This window comes from Erpetoichthys calabaricus, chromosome 14 (genome assembly GCF_900747795.2).
Source record: "Erpetoichthys calabaricus chromosome 14, fErpCal1.3, whole genome shotgun sequence".
NCBI classification, from domain to species: domain Eukaryota; kingdom Metazoa; phylum Chordata; class Cladistia; order Polypteriformes; family Polypteridae; genus Erpetoichthys; species Erpetoichthys calabaricus.
This window is the reverse complement of record NC_041407.2, coordinates 108,359,188-108,384,340: the sequence shown is the minus strand read 5'-3', so window position 1 is coordinate 108,384,340 and position 25,153 is coordinate 108,359,188. Positions and strand designations below refer to the sequence as shown.

At 41.4% G+C, this 25,153-nt stretch overlaps 1 protein-coding gene across 4 annotated transcripts in view; it reads right to left on the bottom strand.

The window, feature by feature from the left end:
- Positions 1–25,153, bottom strand: part of plekhm1 (pleckstrin homology domain containing, family M (with RUN domain) member 1) — a 350,418-nt gene that overhangs the window by 287,186 nt on the left and 38,079 nt on the right. For all 4 annotated transcript variants that reach the window (XR_007933443.1, XM_028818598.2, XM_028818599.2 and 1 more), the window contains exons 3-6: positions 22,780–23,024; positions 10,544–11,161; positions 6,828–7,227; positions 5,819–6,041 (exon numbers count right to left, since the gene is read on the bottom strand). Coding sequence is in view for 3 of the 4 variants with exons in the window: in XM_028818598.2 (XP_028674431.1) it covers positions 5,819–6,041; positions 6,828–7,227; positions 10,544–11,161; positions 22,780–23,024 (1,486 nt within the window). In the remaining variant the exon portion in view is untranslated. The remainder of the gene's footprint in view (positions 1–5,818; positions 6,042–6,827; positions 7,228–10,543; positions 11,162–22,779; positions 23,025–25,153) is intronic.

Here is a 25,153-nt window from a genome sequence, read left to right as displayed (position 1 = left end):
TTTCTTTTAGGGAACACAGCTGATGAAACTGTAGTGATGCTTGAAGCCGCTTTTAAGGAGGAAGCTTTTAGTAAAACGCAGGTCTACGACTGGTTTTCGCGTTTCAAACGAGGGGAAATGTCACCTGAACACCAACTGAGATCTGGCTGACCTTCCACAATTAGGAATGATGAAAATCTTGAAAAAGTTCGCAAATGCGATTTTACGAAGTTCGTCGTCAAGACTATTGAAGAGATTTCCGAATTGATTTGTGTGTCTTGGGAGTTCTTGCCACCTTCCCTAGTCGCCTGATCTTTGCTCCGTGTGACATTTTCTTGTTCCCACTTATGAAAGAAGAACTCAGAGGGAAGTGTTTTTGTACCGTGGAGGAAGTCAAAGAAAAATGGCTGCTGGCCTTGGACGACGTTCCTCTTCAGCGATTCCAAAAATTTGGGATAACCATTGGGACAAGTGCAGTCATTCTCATGGAGAGTACTTTGAAGAAGACTAAAGTTAAAGTATGAAAAAATTATTAAAATATATATTTTTTTAAATTCTGGTTATTTTTGGGTACCCCCTCAAACACATACTGCAATGGGTGGCAGCACATGACTGAGATCCCGACCGTGAGGTGATTCCCTTTCCCAAAGAGGACTATAAGATGGGTGAATGGGGACAGAGATGGCCTTCCAGGACTGTATGCTTTCCCGATACACCAGGAACTGGAGGTATTCCGAGGTCCAGCATAAACGGACTCCTCTCATCTCACTCAGGTGTCAGAGTCATGAGGAGGAGAACAACAACATTTGCAGGTGGAGATTTAGGAGAAAGAGAATTATGGAAAGGAAAGTGGGGTGAACTGGGACTTATCTGTGTGCACTGAAAGTAAAATCTTCAAAACAAAAGGTTATAGGAGACCGGGAATGGTGGATGTGCAGTTGTGTCGCGGGCTCGGGGTTCCAAGGTACCCCTTTACTGACCACAATGTATATACACACACACTAGATGATAAATTGGACAGGATTGCCAATACTGATGCTCTGTGCAAGAGAGGACAGAGCCGACTATACTTCCTTAGAAGGCTGGCGTCCTTCAACATCTGCAATAAGATGCTGCAGATGTTCTATCAGACGGTTGTGGTGAGCACCCTCTTCTATGCAGTGGTGTGCTGGGAAGGCAGTATAAAGAAGAGGGACGCCTCACGCCTGGACAAACTGGTGAGGAAGGCAGCTCTATTGTATGCACGGAGCTGGACAGTTTGATATCTATGGCAGAGAGACGGGCGCTGAGCAGACTCCTGTCAATCATGGAGAATCCACTGCATCCACTGAACAGGATCATCTCCAGACAGAGGAGCAGCTTCAGTGACAGACTGCTGTCACCGTCCTGCTGCACTGACTGAGGAGATCGTTCCTCTCCCCACACTATGCGACTCTTGGGTTCCACCAGGGGGTAAACGTTAACATTATTCAAAGATATTGTCTGTTATACCTGCATTGTTATCACTCTTTAATATTGTTCTTTATCAGTATGCTGCTGCTGGAGTATGTGAATTTCCCCTTGGGATTAACACTAGAATTACCAGAGCCTACGAAAAAACTCGTAAATCCGTCCCACCTTAAATCGCGTCTTAAAGCCGTTTGCACATCTCCGCCAGTCTTTTGTCATCTAAATGTGCTGATAAACAAAAGCTTCTAGCAGCCAGCTATTCCATCCCCCCACTGACTTAGCATGAACTCCTAGCTCATGCCTTGCCTTGATTTGATTATTTGGGATTGAAGTGGAGTTTTACAGTGGAAATAATTCGAGCGTTATTTGGAATACACGCATTTCATGTGTGTCCCGTTTCTACAGTATAGTAGTAGTCTGTGCAAACACATTTTTAAAACAGAAACGTTTTTCATATTCTAATAGTAAATGACAAAATGTAGGCATAAACTATATAACGTATGAAGCCTGAAGTCCATATATCAAAGAAACACTTTCACAAAAGGTACAAATAAGAGAACACGTGCGCTTTTCTTCAAAAGTATAACTGCACAAAAAAAAAAGCCGCGTTAGCATGCCACATTGACATTCTTACTACAACTGCTGCGGTGGCGTAATGGTATCAGCTCATGACTGGGGATCAGAGGGTAGCGAGTTCGATCCCGCATGGCTCTTATTCTTACATTTTTAGAATAACAACATAAATTTCTTTTCAGTCTGTAACAGCCGGTGTAACTTATCATACTGGTAAAGGTTAGCTTTTTTTTTTTTTTTTAAATTCACTTTTCATTCCCGCAGTTGATGCATACTAACGCCCCCCCCCCCCCCCAAAAGGGTTCTGACACATAAACGCTGGCAAAGCTGCCTTCCTTCGTATCTCACCGTCACTTGATTTTCTTTTTATTCGGTTTTATTGAGTGTTCCTGCCAGTCCCCACATGTTGCTGTATGCTGTTTCTTTTGTACTCCAGGACATGCAGAGGAGAGAATGATTTCACATTATTTATGCTGTTTTCACATAAAGACTGCAGTATACTCGTGACTGCATTCTCGTACCAATGCACTTTTTCCATCACCTTTTCATGTAAGAAGCAATGTACTCACTTCTCTCTATGCTGTGGTTTCTATTACACACCTGAAAGAGACAATATATGTGAAAACTTCATCGCACTAATGCAATATTATTTGAAAACGAACAGCGTCAGATCAGGTGTGAAAATGTTATGTGAGATACTGGTAAAGGTTAGCTTTTTTTTTTTTTTTTTTTGTTTAATTCACTTTTCATTCTCGCAGTCGATGCATACTAACGCCCCCCCCCCCCCCCAAAAGGGTTCTGATACATAAACGCTGGCGAAGCTGCCTTCTTCGTATCTCACATAAAATTTTCACACCTGATCTGACACTGTTCGTTTTCAAACAATATTGCATTAGTGCGATGAAGTTTTCACATATATTGTCTCTTTCAGGTGTGTAATAGAAACCACAGCATAGAGAGAAGTGAGTACATTGCTTCTTACAGGAAAAGGTGATGGAAAAAGTGCATTGGTACGAGAATGCAGTCACGAGTATACTGCAGTCTTTATGTGAAAACAGCATAAATAATGTGAAATCATTCTCTCCTCTGCATGTCCTGGAGTACAAAAGAAACAGCATACAGCAACATGTGGGGACTGGCAGGAACACTCAATAAAACCGAATAAAAAGAAAATCAAGTGACGGTGAGATACGAAGGAAGGCAGCTTCGCCAGCGTTTATGTGTCAGAACCCTTTTGGGGGGGGGGGCGTTAGTATGCATCGACTGCGGGAATGAAAAGTGAATTAAAAAAAAAAAAAAAAAAGCTAACCTTTACCAGTATGATAAGTTACACCGGCTGTTACAGACTGAAAAGAAATTTATGTTGTTATTCTAAAAATGTAAGAATAAGAGCCATGCGGGATCGAACTCGCCACCCTCTGATCCCCAGTCAGAAGCTGATACCATTACGCCACCACGGCAGTCGTAGTAAAAGTGTCAATGTGGCATGCTAACGCGGCTTTTTTTTTGTGCAGTTATACTTTTGAAGAAAAGCGCACGTGTTCTCTTATTTGTACCTTTTGTGAAAGTGTTTCTTTGATATATGGACTTCAGGCTTCATACGTTATATAGTTTATGCCTACATTTTGTCATTTACTTTTAGAATATGAAAAACGTTTCTGTTTTAAAAATATGTTTGCACAGACTACTACTATACTGTAGAAACGGGACACACATGAAATGCGTGTATTCCAAATAACGCTCGAATTATTTCCACTGTAAAACTCCACTTCAATCCCAAATAATCAAATCAAGGCAAGGCATTAGCTAGGAGTTCATGCTAAGTCGGTAGGGGGATGGAATAGCTGGCTGCTAGAAGCTTTTGTTTATCAGCACATTTAGATGACAAAAGACTGGCGGAGATGTGCAAACGGCTTTAAGACGCGATTTAAGGTGGGACGGATTTACGAGTTTTTTCGTAGGCTCTGGTAATTCTAGTGTTAATAAAGTATCTACAGTATCTATCATATAGTGCCTTTTATCTATCTATCTATCTATCTATCTATCTATCTATCTATCTCCTTAAAAATAAGACCATTCAAATTAATTTCTATTTCCAAGTTAATTAGCAGTGATAACTGGTCACTGATTAGGTAAAGGGTTAGAATGAAAACCTGCAGCCACTGCGGCCCTCCAGGCCCGGAGTTCAACACTCTGCTTCAAGGTGTAACAGCCTGGTAGGCTTGATTTCCATAGTCTCCAGGATTTGAAGGGTTAACAGCGTGAGGTTGATGAAGGAGCGGTCAGTTGACTCTGCAGTGTGTGTCGTGGCCTCACATTTGCCATTTCAGTCTGTCACAATGCCTGACTCAGCATGTGACCGGGAGTTCTAAAGGCTGACTTTGTTTTTCAGTCACAGTGTTTGCTGCAAGCCGAGATAATGAATGATGTCGAGGTTTAAGTGCATCCACACTAATGTGTAGGTACTTCTCAACTCTTCAGTTTTGCTCAGATGGCCGTAATTCTTTTGTTTAATCTGCTGCATGTGTGCCCCGACTGTGCCCTGTGATGGACTGGTGTCCTGTCCAGGGTTGGCTCCTGTTCTTCCTCTAATTGTGCCTTTCACATCTATCTATCTATCCATCCATCCATCATATAGTGCCTTTCACATCTATCTATCTATCTATCTACACTGTACAGGCAATTGGAGAGAGTGGTAAGACTGACATTTAATATACATTTAGTCATTCTGTGTGATAGATAATATGCCCAAAACAGAAACACAGTTCAAATGAGGGCTGGCAAAATAACAATACAACTTGGATAATAATCCGTTTCTCTTGTACAAACTACCAGGTGGCTCAATGTTATAGTCCGGCCTGAAGTTTGATCCAACATACCATCTCACAAAACCAGGTGGCAGGGCCTGTTTGAATATGGTCACCGAAAAAAGAGATGGTCTTCTCCTCCTCTATGGAGTAAAAAAAATGGCTTCTTTGTTACCTCGGTCTTCATCTTAGTCCCCCCTAACATGATGTACCTCCAGGACCGACACAATAAAACAACTCCCTACTTCATACCAATCCTATTCGGCCTCAACTGAGTTCTCCAGTCCAGCCCCCATTCGAGCCCAGGCTTTCCGTCCTGGGGGAAGAGACTTCATAAATTTTACCATATCATTTTCATTATTGGGAACGCTGGTCTATTACAGGCCTTTCATGTCAGTCCCTCAGGCTAGCTGAGCAGTCAGTTCCTCAGATGTTGTCATTACTATATTTAACCTGTACCAAGTTCTAAAGCATTATCTTTGCTTTCCCCCCCAAAGTACAGAATATTACCATATTATTATTACGCCATCCTCATGACAATTAGTCACTACTGTCCCTGCACTCTAGTGCCATCACTAAGTCTTACAAAGCAAGTCTGTCTTTTCATTAGAGGGTCTGCTAGTCTTGTCCAGTTTCCTTCCATCCCTGACGATGTTCCTATAATGGTATACAAGTTACTACACTGTCGTGGCGTCTAGTGTCACTATCACCAGGGCTGTGACTGTCCCTACCCTGTCCTGTTACCGCCCCCCATGCGTCTGCGACCCCTGCCTTGACTGGGCCCATACTACAGGGGCTCTGCTATTCCTGAGCAATACAAGGCAATACAAGATGGCAAAGACAATAAATTTAAAAACCGTAAGAGGATTTGGCGATACAAAGCTCAGCTTTCACACCACCTTCAGCGTGATAAACACCCCCAGGGATGTTGAACCTGAGCTCTCAGAGACTTTCAGCGACAAAAGTTTAACAGAAAAACCTCTGAAGAGGAACAAACAGCCATGACTTACCAATCTGCCGGCGGTGAACAACCCTAAAGAGCTTGGGCTCTGGAGATGTGGCTAGTTTACTGTTGGCACTGCTGCTGCTGCCACGTGCAGGATCCAAATTTAGGGGCACTCCTTCACTTCCTTCATTGCTGCTGCTACTACTGAGCACTGCCAGCTTCTCAGTGGTTTTCTCCTCAGGAGAAGGTTTATAGATATCATCTTCAGAAATCCAGCTTCTGCTTTTCTGAAAAGATACGGAAGCACGTCAGCTTTATTAGGAATTAAACTTTTTCATTTTCAGAGGGTAATAAATGGGTACATGCATGCATTCTCAAACACTCAACCCAATTCAGGGTTATAGGGAGCGGAGACTATCCCAGAAGTTCTGGGAATAGGGTGATACAACTACAATGAACAATGGATGACAGGTCATCACAAGGCACACACACACACACACTCAGCTGACATAGTGTCACCAATTTATCCATAGAGTTGAGGAGAACATGCAAACTGCACACTAGCAATGGGATTCAAAACCAGAATGATGAATTTCTGAGGCACCAGTGCCAACTATGCCACCCAACGCATAACACGACTTCTAAATATTCTTCATTGAGGAAAAAGCATCTGCTGTGTTAATCTGTGCAGACAGTAACAGTTTGAACTCCTCACCCATTTATTAACTTGGTTACTCAGTTCAGGATCACCAGGTCGTCAGACCCCAGAACCAACAGAGGCAACAGCCGTAGGGACAGGTCAGTCAAATGCAGGGCCTACTGGCACACCAAACCAGCTGGTTATAGCAAACCTATGAACCACAAAAGGTCCTGTCCTAGGAATAGAACCCTGACTCTATGCCAGTTTGAGCTGGTCATGTTATCTGTCACATCTCCAAAACGAAAGCTGCAGCCAACTCACCCTCACATAAGAGATCTGCCAATCAAGTCAAGTAACTGTTAGACCTTCACTTCTGAATGAGCCCCAGTACCAACCGAGCAGCACAGGTCTAACCTGAATGTGCAGCACTTACTGGAAGACTTGAGCTGACAGGTAAAGAGCCGTCCGAGGAGCTCGCCCTTCTTAGGGACAGCTGTGGCGTGTTGCGGATTTCCGGCCTGCTGGCTACTACATTGACAGAAGAGGGAGCCTTGACACACTCGTGCTTTTCTTGGTTTAACTCTAGAATTTTTGTTTCTTCCGGTGCCACTTTTACTGCGGGTTCATCAACAGTGGCGTTTAGTTCATCCACACTGCCAAATGAAACTTTGAAAGGTAAAATGTCATCCACTCCATGGTCTTCAGCAGCCAGCGAGGACTGCAGGTACTCTTTATCATACTCTGGCACCACCTCAGCCGGGATGTCCTGTCCCTGGTTCAACAGATCCACTGAACCCTTCAGGGAATTCTGAGAGTTCTCACAGAATTCGTACCTTAAAAGCAAGAAGATGACAAAAAGGGTGAAGAGATACAAGATGACAGACAAGGAAGCACAAATCTAATCTTTATGTGGCAATAAATAAAGGCTCGCTCTAATCGCTCATCCGTGCTTTCAGATTGCTTTCATAAAATGTTGTTCTTGGAGACGCTCTAGTGCTCTGCATTTAAATGTACATAAAAGTCTGGTGTGGGATCAGGCAAAAATGTGACAACTTTTATGAATGGCCGGCATTACAATAGCATCTTGAATTATTTTTCTCTTGCTTAATACATTTTGCATGTTTCTATTATGATTTAACTATCTTTTAGTGATGGAAATTTTAGTTTCACTTTTCTTTTGAGATAACTAGTATAGTCATTTATCTATATTGAAGTATTACTTACCAGACTGTGCTACCCCTCTGACACAGGATGAATTCTGAGTAATCAATGTGGACATCAGTTTAACATTTGCATGGCACCATGCGATACACATGTCTCTGTTATATGCCATTTGGTATGGGATTTGTAAAAGCAGTGTTAATGTTTGTGATGCACCACCTGCTGAAATGGCAAATGCAATGCACATCTCTTATATACCATTTGGTATGGGATTTGTAAAAGCAATGTTAATGTTTGTGATGCACCACCTGCTGGGAATGGCAAATGCAATGTACATCCATGGTATATGCCATTTGGTATGGGATTTGTAAAAGCAGTGTTAATGTTTGTGATGCACCACCTGCTGGAATGGCAAATGCAATGCACATCTCTGTTATATGCCATTTGGTATGGGATTTGTAAAAGCAATGTTAATGTTTGTGATGCACCACCTGCTGGAATGGCAAATGCAATGCACATCTCTTATATGCCATTTGGTATGGGATTTGTAAAAGCAGTGTTAATGTTTGTGATGCACCACCTGCTGGAATGGCAAATGCAATGCACATCTCTTATATGCCATTTGGTATGGGATTTGTAAAAGCAGTGTTAATGTTTGTGATGCACCATCTGCTGGGATGACAAATGCAACACATTACTATAAATGTTTGTGATGCTCCATCTTTTGGAATGACAGAGACATAGCAACCAGACAGACCTGCAGACACTTATTCTTCATCAATCAAAGTGGATGTCTGTGTTAACATTTGCACTGCACCATGTAAAACACGAGTCTCTGTTAAATGTCACTTGGTATGGGATCTGTAAAAGCAGTGTGTTAATGTTTGTGAAGCGTCATATGCTGGAATGGCAAATGCAATGCACATCCCTGTTATATGCATTTGGTATGGGATTTGTAAAAGCAGTGTTAGTGTTTGTGATGCACCACCTGCTGGAATGGCAAATGCAATGCATTTTATTACTATACCAGTAACGGCGTAATGTACAATAATGTGCAGTGAATACACTTGACTTAGTTTTCTTTGTGAGTTTAGCATTTGTTTGCTCAGAGGTTGATGCGCTTGCTGCTTCCTGAGCAGCTTTCCTTTTCTCCACCCTAGCAGCCCACATCTTCTCTTCTTTCATCGGCAACTTTTTGCGTTAAAACTGATTACGTCAGTGTTTGTGTATTGCTTAATTATTCACTTAAGCTGGCACTGAAGTCTTCAGTCTGCCTCAAAAATGATTTAAGATATGAAGAGGTAGGGGAAGTGACGGCAAAGGTGGCAGGGATGAGAACGGTGCCCGTACGTATGCGCTGCACGGCCTCCCTGCTAGCCGCTGCTGAGAGTTGATTCTACAATAAAATAAAATAAAAATAAAAAGTAATAAAAATCATCACATCGAAAGCGGACAGTAGAGGTCACGTAGTATGTGTGAACAGGTGATTTAAAATCCTGTACAGACAAACGGACAGTGACGGTAGCATATTATAGAAGAAGAAATGCTTGTGATCCCCATGTTTTGGAATGGCAGAGACACAGCAACCAGACAGATACACAGACACTTATCCGTTTATTAAGGTGGATGATTTCTCCCAAGATGCCATTTTGTTTTTAGTAAGGTGCTTGACATTTTGTGATGCTGTTGCTAGGACATCACAGCAGATTGCTAGGAGATCTGCAGGATGAAGTCAACCAGGTGATGACAGTATTTAAACTTCTGTCTTGCTATCAGCACCTGTCCAAATTTGTGAGTATAATACTAAGAATTTCATTGCAGTTATGAGTATATTTTTAAAGGAATACTCCACCCAATAATGATATTTTTTGTTGATACGTTACTTTCCAAATGTAGTTTGATTGATGATAGAGAAAAATTTTTAATCTGCTGCTTCTGTGAAGAATAGAGATAAATGTTTAGATAGAATGGGACTGCATGGTGGCCAACACTAAACAAACACAAACGTATCAAAACGTCCATGAAAAAAAATGTCACGTTACTAGTGTCACATAATCCACGTGAAGTCATCCTGTCACATGCTCACAACAGGCACAAACATACGTTTTTGCTGAAGTATTTGCTCTATAAATAACAGAGACCGCCAAAAGTTCCTTTCTCCCCCTAGAGGCACACACTTCTTTCATGCAAACCTCTTTTATCGTCTATCACCTCACCAAAAACTGGAGACCCCTCTCTGGACTCTGATCATCAAACTTCACCAAGAAAACTTAGAAATGGCGTGAAACGAGAATGGACATTACACTGTACATCCCACCAGCCTCTGACTAAACCCTTTAACATTTTACTGAATTTATTAAAATCAAATAACATTCCATACAAGCAAGTCAAGGTGTATAAAACCGGGTTCGAAACAAATCAACCCCCACCCATAAGAAAGAGAAAACCTTTCAATCTCACAAGCAGCCATCTTATTTCTTGCATTCTGGTTGCCTGCATATTGTCAGACGTGCGGGTTTAGGGTGTGAAGTGTGGGATGGATCAAAAATATGGGGAAGAATTTAAATGCAACACCTGTTCTAATCCGGTATCTGATTGCCCTACAGTGGAGGAGGACTAATCCGACGGACGCTGCTGTCACTAACGCCCATCATCCTGCCTCTGCTTCTATAAAAACCGCCTAACCAAGAAAGATGGGGCCCTTCAAGACCAGGAGCTCAACCAGGATGGAAGTCGACACAGAGTTGCCTTTTCATGTCAGATACAACGTTGATGAAAATTTGTATTTTCCAGGACGTTAACCAGGGATCACTTTGGAGCCCCGACTCTTTGTGCTTCATTTCCTGTGCATCATTTACAGCGTAGACAGACCCCAAACCCAAACTCACTCCCACTCTAACAAAACTCCCTCCCCTACAACTCTGAAAGGGTAAGCATTCTAAACCATGGAGCCAAAACGCTTTGCTGTGCCATAAAAGTGTAACTGACCTCTGATCAAATTTGTCCGAATCACATGACCAGGGCTCTTCAGAAGACTTATCTGGGCTTTTGGTGCTGCTGACCTGCAAAAGGCTGTCTGAACTCAAACTCGACGAAAGCTGTGAGGAGCTGGTAGTGTCCAGGCTTAGCGTGGAAGAGGTCAACTTATTTTTAACCAGATTCTTGCCGTGTGATGAACTGGAGCCTGAATTATGGTGGACTTCAATTATGTCAGAGTCTGAAGACTGTAACACGGAGTCCCAGCTGTCTTTTGCTTTGTGTTCAGATTCTGTCGAAACTGGAAGGTCTAGAGGATCCGAGCAAGAGCAGAGACCGGCCAGGACCAACGGCGTAACGGTCCATTCGTTCAGAACTGCCGACTTGTAAGACAACTGGAAGGAGAGCGACGTCAAGCCTTGTAGGTAACTCAGGAGAACTTCACGCTCCTCGGCGTCGAGCAGCAGGGCTGATGGCTGGTAATATCCCAGGAGTTTTGACCGCTCGCGGATCAAAGACACCAGGTAGCACTCCATGAGACCATCGTTCAGGGCCAACCTCACCCAAGCTCGGCAACGGCCAACGTCGGTGTTGATGAAGTTCAAGTGCTCCAGCTCAGTAATTACATCCCTGAAAGAGAGGACAGCAGAAACACCTTTAGAGGGGTGGAGACCCTCACAAAACGAAGTACTGAAACCTTTCTACATTACAAATAAACCAGCTATGTTCCTCGGCATCGGTTACAGTGCCGTCAGTAAATCACATGTATGAGAAGATCTGTGTAACAAACTGTTGTGGTGTATAAAATCTGCAAATTCTTCTCTATATTATCATTATATTTTGCTCAATCCCAACAAGATAAATTCAAATGCAGGACACTTGCCTAGGCATTGTAACATCAAAAGCGTATCCTCTTCCCTAATACGTCACTTTTAAAACAGTTACTCAAACATATTACTAAACTGCTTTACAGCCTGGGAAAGGAAGACATGCCAGTAGGTACTAGGAACATCAAAAAAACTTTATTACCATATATACTCGTGTATAAGTCGGGTCTGGAAACCCAAAAAATCGATCATAAAAATCAGACCCCGACATACATGGCCGTTCAAAAATATATTTAATTATTATTTTTTTTTTTACATCTTCTTGCTTCCTCCAATCTCACACCAGTTTCTCAGACACGTAGAGTTTTGTTGAAGCAGCGCAGTTGCCAATTTCTTTCGACACTTCAACAACTTTTAATTTAAAACCAGCTTCATATTTTCTTCTGATCAAACGCTCCATCGTAGATACGGGATGCTCTTATGATAAAGGTGTAGGAAAAAAACACAAATCCGTGCAAACGTTGGTTCGGAATAGTTCGGTATTACTGTGTGGTCACGTAGACACAATACATAGAAAAAAAAAAGGCCATGTGCTCCGTGGTTACTCTCTCAGGTGGGCGATAGCATATCGTAATCTCTTGGACAATAGTGCGAGTTTTCCACATACGACCGACATTATAAAATACTGGAAATTATACGGTAAAAGCCCCGACTTATCTGTGGGAGAACTTATACACATATATAAATATACACACACAAATTTTATATATATATATATAGATCATAGAATGTTACATAGTTTACTGTCAAATAATGCAAAGAGTATGCGACATGTGTTTTGCCCTTATTTGGGCTCATCAGACGTACACACTACATATATATGTGTGTGTGTGTATGTAGGTAACCACCCATACAATCAGATTGTGATTCAGACTACGAATGCCATGAATATATATTTATATTTTATATATATAAAAATGTGTACATATAAATGTGTATATTCACACATGCCATGCCAGTGGTGCCTTGACTTACGAGTTTAATTTGTTCCGTGACGGAGCTTGTAACTCAAATTACTTGTATGTCAAATCAGTTTTCCCCATATAAAAGATATATGAAGAAGATTTCCAAACATTCATTTTCCAATTTTATATATTTTTGTATTTTGTCAAAGAAGGCCTTAAATAACAGAGCATTTACTGACTCTACAGGTTTCCTTACATCTACAAGCACTTTGAAAGCTCTCATTATCTGGGGCCTAGAAGGATGGAAGCCTCCCAGTTTCCACGGTCGGGCTCCCCAGAGTGAGACTTTTTGTGGAGTTTGGGACGGAGGGACAGTTTGGATTTTTGTCATTTCTGAGGTCACTGAGTCATAATATTCAGCTGGTTTCACCATTCAGAATCAAACTGCAGATTCGTTTTCACTGTGGCTTTTGAAGCACTGCTCCGTTTCATTTTCACAAAGACATCTGCACATCTGCTGGTTTTGCTCTATTTCATTCCTACAGCATTTCTTAGCACGAGAGGTCCATTCAGATCACCTCCACTTCAAAGTATTTCCTTTATTATACCAGCATCCTGGAGGATAAAATTAACCTTTTCTAAAACTGCACCCTGCTTACATTATGTTTTAATTCGGCCCAAACAAAGTATGATGAACTGCAAAGGGCCTAATTTAAACAGGGATTGAGAGGAACGGTGAAAGAATTTACCTAACTAATGTACAAAGTCAATTAACAATAAAAGCATCTGATCTAACTACATCTACATTCTTATTTTAGCAGCCTAAAAAATGCATGACTCAAATACATTTGTACATTTTTTTCTAACTTATACTAGTAATACAAGATAACAAAACAGAGGATTAAAAGTTTTAAAATTTATTGCGATGTCCTTGCCTGAAGAAGGGGCCTGAGTTGCCTCAAAACCTTGCATATTGTAATCTTTTTAGTTACCCAATATAAGGTGTAATTTTGCTCAACGTTTCACTAAAGTAATAGTAAAAAGAATGGGATACACAAAGTGTTTCCACAGATATATATGAGGATCAAAGCTTTGAGGCAAAGCTACCCATTACTGGGACAGCCACGAGTAACATCACGAGGTCCAGAACCCCAAGTGTACTTTTCACATAAATAACACCCCACCTGAGAGATCAGGGAGTGACAAGAAGAAGTGACGTCAGAGACCGAGACACTTCAGAAAGAGAGAGACAGTGGCAGTTTCATCTGGACCTTGGAGAACGTAACTCATGCATCACACTAACTAATGAATCAAAAGGCCACCCAGGACAACATCCACCATTGATGATGCTGATTTTCAGTAAGCTTTTCAAAGACTACCTATGTCAGGAGTTTGTTATCTCTCTATATTTTCTATTATACTTTTCTTCTAGTGGTATTATTAGACTGTAAAAGATATCACGTTGTTTTTAAATTTATACATTTTTGTCTTTATACCTTGAATGACTTAAACTAAATATTAGGGGATCTGGTGTAGGGGAGACTGCAATTTGCTTTGACCTGCGGGGTTTACTAAGAGTGAGAGGGGCACCCCTATAGCAGGAAAAGTGCCGTAGAAGAAAGACACCATTAGTTGGTAAGTGGCACATAACCAAAAGGTGTAGGAGCCTTCATGTGTCTCGGGGACAGGGCCTGTTAGAGTCCAATGTGGCACTCCTTGTGTGATTTTGGGCTACAGAAGAAAATGAGTTATTGTCGATGAAGTACTACAGTGTGACTTTCAGTGCATGCATCACACATACATAGACATGTGAACAGGGTGTGTGTGTGTGTGTGTGTGTGTGTCTCAAGCTTAAGGCTCGACAGTAGAACAATTTAGTCATGAACAGGACAAGCCTCACCCAACCCACAATAACGCAATCAGTTCTGCATGCTATCTGAACTTGCATGTGTGATGCACCAATCAATCTCAATCGTGTTATTAGGTGCTTCATTTGACTTTAAAATACTGCCTCTGGTTTACAAAGCCTTAAATAATCTCGGAATGCCTGTCACCTCACACTCCAAATAGTAACCTTAGATCTTCAAATGAGTGTCTATTTAGAATTCCAAGAGCTAAACTTAAAAGAAGTGATGAGGTGGCCTGCTACTGTTAGGCACCAGAAATCTGGAATAGCTGACCGATAGAAATTCTCCAGGCTGATACGGTGGAGCACTTTAGAAAACTGCTAGCTTTATTTTACTGTAATCCTGATATTCTGTATATGCATTTAATTATCTTTTTTATCATATCATCACAATCCATACTAACCCTACTTTCTCTGCTGTTCTTTTTCTGTGGTGCCGATCTGCTCCGCCACTACCTGATCAGGGCACCGTGCAGTCCCTACATTGATGGACTGAAGGCCAGATGTCCACATGACCAACATAGTCCTTGGAACCCCTGCAGATTTTGTTTTTTTCTGCAGCTATCTGGAGTTTTTTTTTTTTTTTGCTTTTCTGTCCTCCAAGGACATTGGACCTTAATTTACTCTGTTAATTAGTATTCCCTTATTTTTATATTTTTTCTTTCTTCATCTTGCAAAGCACTTTGAGCTACATCATTTGTATGAAAACATGATATAGAAATACAGTCATATGAAAAAGTTTGGGAACCCCTCTTAATTCTTTGGATTTTTGTTTCTCATTGGCTGAACTTCCTTTTAATGTATGACATGTCTTATGGACACAGTAGGATTTCAGCAGTGACATTAAGTTTATTGGATTAACAGAAAATATGCATCATAACAAAATTAGACAGGTGCAAAAATTTGGGCACCCCAACAGAGATATGACGTCAATACTGTTGACCCTCCTTTTGGCCTCTAGACGCTATCCTCCTATAGCCTTGGATGAGGGTCTGGATTCTGGATGGAGGTACTGTTCACCATTCTTCCATACAAAATCTCTCCAGTTCAGTTCAATTTGATGGACAGCCTGCTTCAAATCATCCCATAGATTTTCAATAATATTCAAGTCAGGGGACTGTGACGACCATTCCAGAACATTGTACTTCTCCCTCTGCATGAATGCCTTTATTGAGTTCCAACTGTGTTTTGGGTCAATGTCTTGTTGGAATATCCAACCCCAGCGTAATTTGTGACTGATGCTTGAACATTACCCTGAAAAATTTGTTGATATTGGGTTGAATTCATCCAACCCTTGACTTTAACAAGGGCCCCAGTCCCTGAACTGGCCACACAGCCCCACAGCATGATGGAACCTCCACCAAATTTGACAGGAGGTAGCAGGTGTTTATCTTGGAATGCGGTGTTCTTCTTCTGCCATGCAAAGTGCTTTTTGTTCTGACCAAATAACTCCACTTGTGGCTCATCAGTCCAAAGCACTTTGTTCCAAAATGAATCTGGCTTGTCTAAATGAGCATTGGCATACAACAAGCGACTGTTTGTGGTGTGAGTGCAGAAAGGGCTTCTTTCTCATCACCCTGCCATACAGATGTTCTTTGTGCAAATTGCTCTGAATTGTAGAAAGATGTACAGATACACCATCTACAGCAAGATGTTCTTGCAGGTCTTTGGAGGTGATCTGTGTGTTGTCTGTCACCACTCTCACAATCCTGCTCATATGCCGCTCCTGTATTTTTCTTGGCCTGCCAGACCAGCTGGTTTAACAGCAACTGTGCCTGTGGCCTTCCGTTTCTTGATTCCATTCCTTACAGTTGAAACTGACAGTTTAAACCTCTGAGATAGCTTTTTGTAGCCTTCCCCTAAACCATGAGACTGAACAATCTTTGTTTTCAGATTTTTGGAGAGTTGCTTTGAGGATCCCATGCTGTCATCTTCAGAGGAGAGTCAAAGTGAAGGAAGCACAACTTGCGATTGACCACCTTAAATCCCTTTATATCTCATGATTGGACCCACCTGTCTATGAAGCTCAAGGCTTAACGAGCTCATCCAACCAATCAGCATTGAGCAGTGACAGGCATTCAAATCAGCACAATGACAAGGGGACCCACATTTGTGCACAGCCAGTTTTTCACATTTGATTTAATTTCACACAACTAAATACTGCTTCACTAAAAATCTTTGTTCGGAAAACACCACAGGACTCAGATGTTCCTAGGAAATGAATGACATAGCACTGTTATCTTTTTGTTGAAAGGAGAGTCAATTATCATGCAGGCTGAGAGGGGTTTTCAAACTTTTTCATATGACTGTAAATATTGTTGTTGTTCACTATAGGGAACACAGAAAATTTAAAATCCTTGAACCAATTCAAGGTCACGTGGGCCAGAGCTTACCCTGAAAGAATTGGTCACAAGGTAGGAATTTTAGAAATGGCAACCAGTGGACTGCACGCACATATGAACACACACAGACGGCCATTTTAAAACTGCCCGTCATCCTAAAGACCTTTACATGACTTTTGTCACAAATTTTAGTCAAACGCTTCATTTACATAATCTTCGAGCATTGAGGCCATCATGGTTAGATTGGCCATGACTGGCAGTCGTGCACTTTGATAGAACCACCAACTCAGCCCAACTACTCTGCGACGTGCCCTGACAAAACCAAACAAGTGTGATAAGTGCCTTGAGCATGAGAAAGGCGCTATATAAATAAAATGCATTATTATTATTATTATTATTATCTTCTTTGATGCCGTAGGAGCAAGCGTGTGTGTTATGTGAGAACACTCAGACGGAAGTGAATTTCCCCTTGGGGATTAATAAAGTATCTATCTATCTCTAGCTATAATGCAGTGATGAAGAATGACGGTCACAGGTGTTTTTGGACTTCACAAACAGAAGGGAGGCTCATGTGTTTGATGGCTTGTGTTTTACATACCAAAATAGAATGGAAAAAGAAAAGAAAAAAAAAGGCAGAGATTGCGGCCGAACTCGCCATACGTGTCGTCACACACGCGCATGGGAGGCAGTCTAATGGCTCGTTTATACTTCACGCTCAGAACGCATACACATCATGGCTGCCACGTGTTCCCAGCATTCATTTGACGCATCCTCTGAGCATGTCCTCAGAAATTAAAGTGACGCGTGCGCGAGTTGCAGTACCAGCAAAAAGTCGGCTGGGGAGGGGTGCGCCGTGTGATAAAAGTTGGAATGTGACATCACTCTCTGTTTACCATCAACATGTGACAGAAAGACGCTTTGAGTATCCTATGGGATTGACGTGCCCGCTTTGATGTTTGATGAATGCGTCGATGTGGTGAAGCAAAATGCCGACAAACAAATGCATTCGTGGTGCTTTTATATTCAAGCATCGCATATTCCCCATCGTAATGATGCGATACACTTTAAAAGTCTCATGTACCATCTTCTGTGCCATCTTTTAGCTTTTTGCTCCTTCACAATAACGACAGAATGTACAGCGCTGTATTTGAGCCACAGAGGAAAAAAATTAAGGACACGGTGAAAAGGTGTATTTTGTGATTAAAATGCAAATTTGGCTTTAATCTCGAAATGTCCACTTTAAACTTGTAGTTTACTTTATCATTGAAGCAGACCGTCGTAAATGTCATCTTAAAACTGATCCAGTTGTTAATCGCAACCCGCTTATGGGGCTTCCTCATGACCTGACAGCAGCGGCAAGCAGCAACAGACCACCACACAAAACACATGACATTTATGATATTCCAACTCTCTGCACATTTAAAATCCTTAGATTTATACTTCATGATTAAATGCATTAAAGTGTGTATGTTACATTTTACAGATGAATCGTTAATTTCGTTTAAATAATGAATACTGTTAATAATTACACATGTTGTGGCGGTAGCACTGCTGTCTTGCAGGGAGTCACGTCCCTGGTGTTCCCTGCCTGTAGTTTGCATGTTTTCCTGGTGGGATTCCACAGTGTGCTCCGAAGATATGCAGGTTTGGGGATTTGGTGACGGTAAAATGACGTCAGTGTGTGTGTGTGTGAGTGCTTGTATTCACCTTGCGATGAGCTGATGCCCAGAAATTAGTTCTGCCTCGTGCCCATTGCTAACAGAATGGGCGCATCTTCAGATTGATGGATTTAATCATTAAACATACTTTTCAGAGATATTGCGGCAAGGTGTCCTCTGAATTTAATGGGTGGTTCAGGCAATTCACAACACAGCGAAGCCAAGCTTGTTCTCACCGTGATGATATCTCGCACTGCCACCTGGTGGAATCTTCCAGATTTACGTAAAGTACGTAGTACTACATAGCAGTAGCATCCACTGGATCATGCGTTGCGTCGCGTGAAGTATAAACCCGGCCTTAGGGCTTAATTGAGGTTAAGCTTACAGAGTCCGGGGTTGACGAATTGCACTAATGCCTCTTCTCCCTCTTCCGCAGACTTCCAGAAGGGAAGACCAATTAAAGTTCCACTTACTTCTGGCACTAGACCACGCCCCTCTGCTGACCTCACTTCCGCCCATATCTTGCCTCTTCCTGCCAAGCACGTATAAAGCCCAAGACCTCCGCTCACCAAATCAGTCACGTTACGACTCAGTTTTTGACGACTACTTTTTGATTATATCTGTTGTTATAATATACAGGGTAGATCCCCCAAAACGTTTTCTAATTTATTGTCTTTTCACAGTGTAAAAAGCCTTTCCACGGACATCGGCTCCATTTGGCACACGCTACTGGCTGTCAGAAAAAGAGGTGAACATTCGATGTTTTGGAAATGTGAAACTGTGCTGGATGTCGTCAGACAATTGTCTAGTAGGACACACCCTGTGATTTCTAGTCAAGTTACCCGAACATCCTCCGACAACGAGATCAACATCGGCAGTCAACATCGCTTCCACATAAATCTTTAGGGATGTGGGAGGAACACCAAAAACGACAAAGGACACTGGATCTGTGAGGCAGCTGCATTAACCCACTGTGCTACCCCAAAATTAAAATAATACCAAGTAATCAAAGTGGCAGCACAGATGCCATGCTTACACTATAGAATGCTTAAAGCCAGTCCTAATTGAGTTTAGTATTGAAAGACCACAAATCAAAGAATCACAAGATGGACACTGTATCTTTGAAAATAACAGTTTCAGACTTACGTCTTCTTGTTCCTTTTAATTAGTCATTACATCTGAACTTGTGAAAAGAAAAAAAAAAAAGAAAAAAAGAAAAATGTACAATAAAATCCGAGTAACCTGTGCGCTTATGAATTCAGACATTTAACAAGAGCACAGAAAATCAAGTTCTAATTTACAGGTAACGCTATTATCTCAATTACATGCATACGTGATTTTTTGCCCTTACTGAAAAGAACTTTTTAGTTTGTAGTTTGTCACCAATTGTACGTTTGTGAATTTCCCCTTGGGATTAATAAAGTTTCTATCTATCTAATGTCACATATGCACTTATAACCCACTGCAAACCACAGAGAAGCACAGCCGGAAAATACTAAACACTAGAGAAAACCGCAAAAAACAAGATTTTAAATGGCAAGAACAACTGGCATTAGTGAGAGGGAATAAAACCAATTTAGGACACACCCAGAACATTTACTCCTGTATCTACAGCAGGGGGCGCATGTGTGCTTTTAGAACTACAGCCACACAGCAGCGGAATATCCCTCCGCAGCCACCACAGTGGAGATACGAAGACAAGGAAATGCGGTACTAAAGAAAGGATCAAATGAACATGCTTTTTAATCCTGCATTTACAGCCCACACTTTTAGGGGCCCGCAGCGCAGTATGATTGGCACACAATCGCATGGCACTTTTTCCACAGGCACAGGGAGCTGCGGATGTCACACAGGAGATTACAGCAATTTGAGAACTGCAAATCTAACAATCCGTTTTACTAACAAACTGAGGTGACACTTTGGCTGTGGTGCTGCAAAAAAGTATCTGTTACTCATTTACTCTTACTTAACAAGACTTGAAACAATGGCTTCTTTTGGTCGTTTCTAAAAATATTATTAGGTCAGTTATTCATGTCTGTGAGTGCAGTATATTGACATGACACTAAAATTACTTGTTAGAATGAATGGATTCTCAGGTCTTACATTAAATATGTAGTCACAGCTAAGCCACCTCAGACCACACAGAGGTGACGTTGTGTTAGTAGGTGTGGAGGAGTGATATCGAGTATAAAATATTTTGTAAGTCTCTCTATTATAAAAGGAAATTCTGAGACGAGACTTTCTCAGAGATAATTTCAATTCCCGCGAGATGAGACTTTTTGCCAAGAGATTTTGACAAGTCCTACCCTCGGATTTTGGGGGCCCTAGGCAAAGGTACCTGTTGGGGCCTTGCTGTTTCTATCTGTATGAATGCTTAATAATTATTTTATCCGTATAAATGCATAACAATTAGTGAGGTAAAGCTTATTTTATAATTATACTGTATATTATATATACCAGATATTGAGAGGAACGTGTCAAAGGAAACTACTGACTAAAACTAACGTAGCATGTAAATCAAACCTTTAATGTAGAAATACCTTGCGTACTTTCATTTTTGCAAAGTCTCTGATTAATAATAATAATTTACATTAATCGAGGGAGTCGATGACTTCGTGCTCAACTGATATTAATGATTAGCCATTATAATTGATCTGATGTGCAGACAACCTGGCAGGTGAGGCACATGATCTGCCCTCCCATTGGAGCCCCAACCACTACCCCAGGACCCACCGTCACCGTCGATGCTGCCTGTCGTCACTGTTTCCTCTCTGCTCACATGTAACCATACTGATAATTCTCCCACCGAAAATTTGTACTTCTGCAATATGGACCTGTAAGTTGTATTTGGTTACAGCTAAAAAATAAAAAAGGCTGGGTGGGGCCCTTTGGCAGTGGGGGCCCTAGGCAGTCACCTATTTTGCCAATGCCTAAGAACGGCCCTGCTCCTTTCAAAAATTTACAACCACGCCCACGGTCCACTCACTTCTCATTTCGTGTGAATGCTATTATCAGACACAGTTCCTGTGCTCTCAGCTCCAAGCAGGGTCGGAAATAAAAGACAAAGAGTAGAAGACAAAGTAGATTGTCGTTAAGAGGCTGAAAAACACTGGCGCAATACACATGGAGAGGAGGCTAGAGATTATGAAAGTAGTAAAACTCGAAAGTCTCAAAAAACTGATAGTAAAGATCGCATTAGAGCAAACAAATAATTGAACAGTGAAAAGAGATCAAATATATGGACATAGGTGATATGACAGAAGTATGTAGATATTGTTTGGCTTTAAAGTATAAGTTGGAGAGTTGTAAATCGTCTAATTCGTGTTGCCAGTAGGGAAAAGTAGTGTTTCTTCCCAATGAAGAGGCATATCCGTGAGAATTAAAAGATTTTTTGTTTGATGAAAATGAAATCCACATACGCGAGCAGCAGAGACGCAAAGTGGTGGGCGCTAGGGTTGGCAAGGGAAGCGAGAAGGGGGCAGAGCCCCCTAGTCTTTAATAATAATAATAATTCTTTACATGTATATAGCACTTTTCAGAAAAGCCCTCAAAGCCCTTTTCATAGTGAGTGGGAGAGCCACTTCACCTACCACTAATGTGTAGCACCCACCTGGAGGATGCAACGGCAGCCATTTTGGCGCCAGTATGCTCACCTAAGGTGGTGAAGGTGCCAGACATAGTTAACCAATTAGAGATAAGGGATGATTAGGGGACCAGAATGACCAGGCCATGAAGGGCAATTTAGCCAGGAGTTTGGGGTACACCCTACTCTTTTCCTAAGATACCCAGGGATCTTTTATGACCACAGAGAGTCAGGACATCCATTTTGCAGCACATCCGAAAGGATGGCGCCGTTTTTACAGCATTTTTTTGGGGCATCAGGATCCACATTCAGACCACAGGGTAAAGCACCCCCTTGGTGGCCCCTCCAACATCTTTTACACCTCATCTTTATTTAGAAATTAAAAAAAGCAAATGTATTGTAATATTAGAGAGTGTTTCAGGAACAATGGTGCTTTGATGTTTACCTAACCAACCAGTGTTTAGGATCGACTCTTACAGCAGAGAGGGGTGGCGCATCTATTAAACCAGCTTGGTGAGTGACGGTGCTTGGACTTAAGAGTCTATAAGCCTGACACCCCCACAATTAAGAGTGAGGAATCCTAAGAAGTGATAGGCCTCCAAGGAAGCACAAAAGACGTTTCTTCAGCAGTAAGAACTGGCTTCTCATCTGCAGCCACTACAGCCCAACAGAACAGACTTCACAGATCCCTGGACTCCAAGGAAAAGCCACGAATATTGTATACAAAGATGTTTTCTAATGGTTAGCAATATTTATGAATTAAGAACAAGTTTAGTAATACACAATTTGTAATTAAGCATCTCTGCCAGGTTACTTAGTTTTGTTAAACTAAACAACTTTGCCAGCTGCTTGCTCAATTACTTACAAACCAGAAACCGGTTTCACGTGAAGCTGGGCACACACCCATGAAAAAAAAGCCAACAAGGAAAATAAAAAAAAAAAAAAAAAAAAAAAGAGGAAGACTCACCGGTGAGTAATAGTTTTTAATAAAACCCAAAAGCCAGGTTGAGGCAGAGGACCTCTGAAGCCTTTCTTCCCTCTTCCATTGTTTTCAAATTTAATGTACTTATTTTTTATTCCGTGAATGAAAACTGCTTCTAAGGCACAGCACAAAGCATTTGCATCGCTGTCATCACTTGTCACAACAGTGTCAGAGGTCACGTAGTGTTTCTGTAGAGCTTTAAGTGAAAGAGCCAACTTCTTCTTTATCCACTGAAATGGCAGGGGGAAAAAAAAGAGAAATGAACAGCTGTCTTTATATACATATAATATATACTGTATATACACACACAATCTGCACAAAGTGGACAAAAATTATCTGCTTTAAGCTTCTTTAAACGAACACAAGGCAGAAATCACTTGACATTCCTCAACAAGCCCACCCTGACGGTCTCCCCTGCTTCTCACACAAAAGAGCACCTCGAGCCAAGTTGACAACTTCTGCAAGCATCTAAACCAGTGTTTCCCAAACTCGGACCTGGTGAACCCCTGTGGCTGCAGGTTTTTGTTCCAATCGGATTCCTAATCAGTGACAACACCTGATAGCACTGAGCTCATTTAATTAGCTGGTATGTTTTTTTTTTTTATTCGACATTCAGAAAAGCACAGCAGCATGATTTTTACATTTGTAAGACATTTAGAAATATTTCTGCTTTTGCTATAGATTTAAATGCTCAACTCTCTTTTGTTGATTTCATTATACTTTGCTCTTTCTCTGTGCAGGTTTTCCCCCTTTGTTGTATCTTAATAATGACAATTTAAAACGAGCAGAGCAGACACCCAGGCAAACAACACTAAATAATTAAAGGCTGCAAGTACTTTAGCAACCGACCCACTAATGAGTAAATAATGGATTAATTAAATAATTAGAAGACCTAGAAAAGTAGAATGAAAATCAAGATGAAAATACTTTAAAAAGAAAAAAAATACATTATTTCTATATAACTACTTGGTACATTTTAATTTTTTTTTAGCAAACAGTTTTCTAATTTCTAGATTGTTCCCTAAACACAGAACTTGGGAAATATCAGTTCACTTAATTAGCCCAGGAGTTCAATTAAAAACAGAAGCTGGTTGGAACAAAAACCTGCAGCCACAGGGGTTCACAAGGACCGAGTTTGGGAAATACTGATAAATCATAATTGTGATGTGACATTGCCTTGTCACATCACTGAGCTGGTTTATACACTCAGTATTGGAACGCCTGCCTTTACACACGTGAACTTTAATGACATCCCATTCTTAATCCATAGGCTTTAATATGGAGTCAGCCCACCAGCTCTAACAACTTCAACTCTTCTGGGAAGGCTTTCCACAATGTGTAGGAGTGAGTGGGTTTATGGGAATTTGTGACCAGGAGAGCATTGGTGAGTTTAGGCACTGATGTTGGACGAGAATGCCTGGCTCGCTCACAGTCTCCACTCGAATTCATCCCTAAGGTGAGGTCAGGGCTCTGTGCAGCCACACCAAACTCACTCCTCCATTTCTTTACAGACCTTGCTGTGTGCACTGGTGTGTGTGCAGTCATGTTGCCATCCCCTAACTGTTCCCACAAAGTCCAAAATGGCTTTGTATGCTGAAACATAAAGAGTTCCTTTCACTGGACCTAAGGGGCCGAGCCCAATCCCACACCATAATCCCTCCCCCACCAAACTTTACACTTGGCACAATGCAATCAGGCCAGTCCCGTTCTCCTGGCAAGTGCCAAACCCAGACTCGTCCATCGGATTGCGTGATTCGTCACGTCAGAGGACACGTCTGTACTGCTGTAGAATCCACTGGTGGTGGGCTTTACATCCCTGCATCCGATGCTTAAATCACACTTGGTGATGGCAGGCTTGGTTGCAGCTGAAACCCATACCCTGAAGCTCTCTCTCTACACTGCACTGTTAGATTGATAGACAGACAGATAGATAGATAGAGGACTGATTGAGGTCATTTATGTTAGGTAGAATGCCTACAGGGGACTGGGTGGTCTCGTGGCCTGGAACCCCGGCAGATTTTATTTTTTTTCTCCAGCCGTCTGGAGTTTTTTTTTTGTTTGTTTTTTCTGTCCTCCATGGCCATTGGACCTTACTTTTTTTCTATGTTAATTAGTGTTCCCTAATTTTAATTATTTATTTTTTCTCTTTCTTCATCATGTAAAGCACTTTGAGCTACATTGTTTGTATGAAAATGTGCTATAGAAATAAATGTTGATGGATGGATGGATAGAGTGAAAGGCACTATATGAAAGATGGATGGATAGACAGACAGAGACGGCTCTATAAAACAGACAGACAGATGGATAGACAAAGGGCACTATATAATATAGCGAAAAGTCAAGCAAAATGACACCTTTT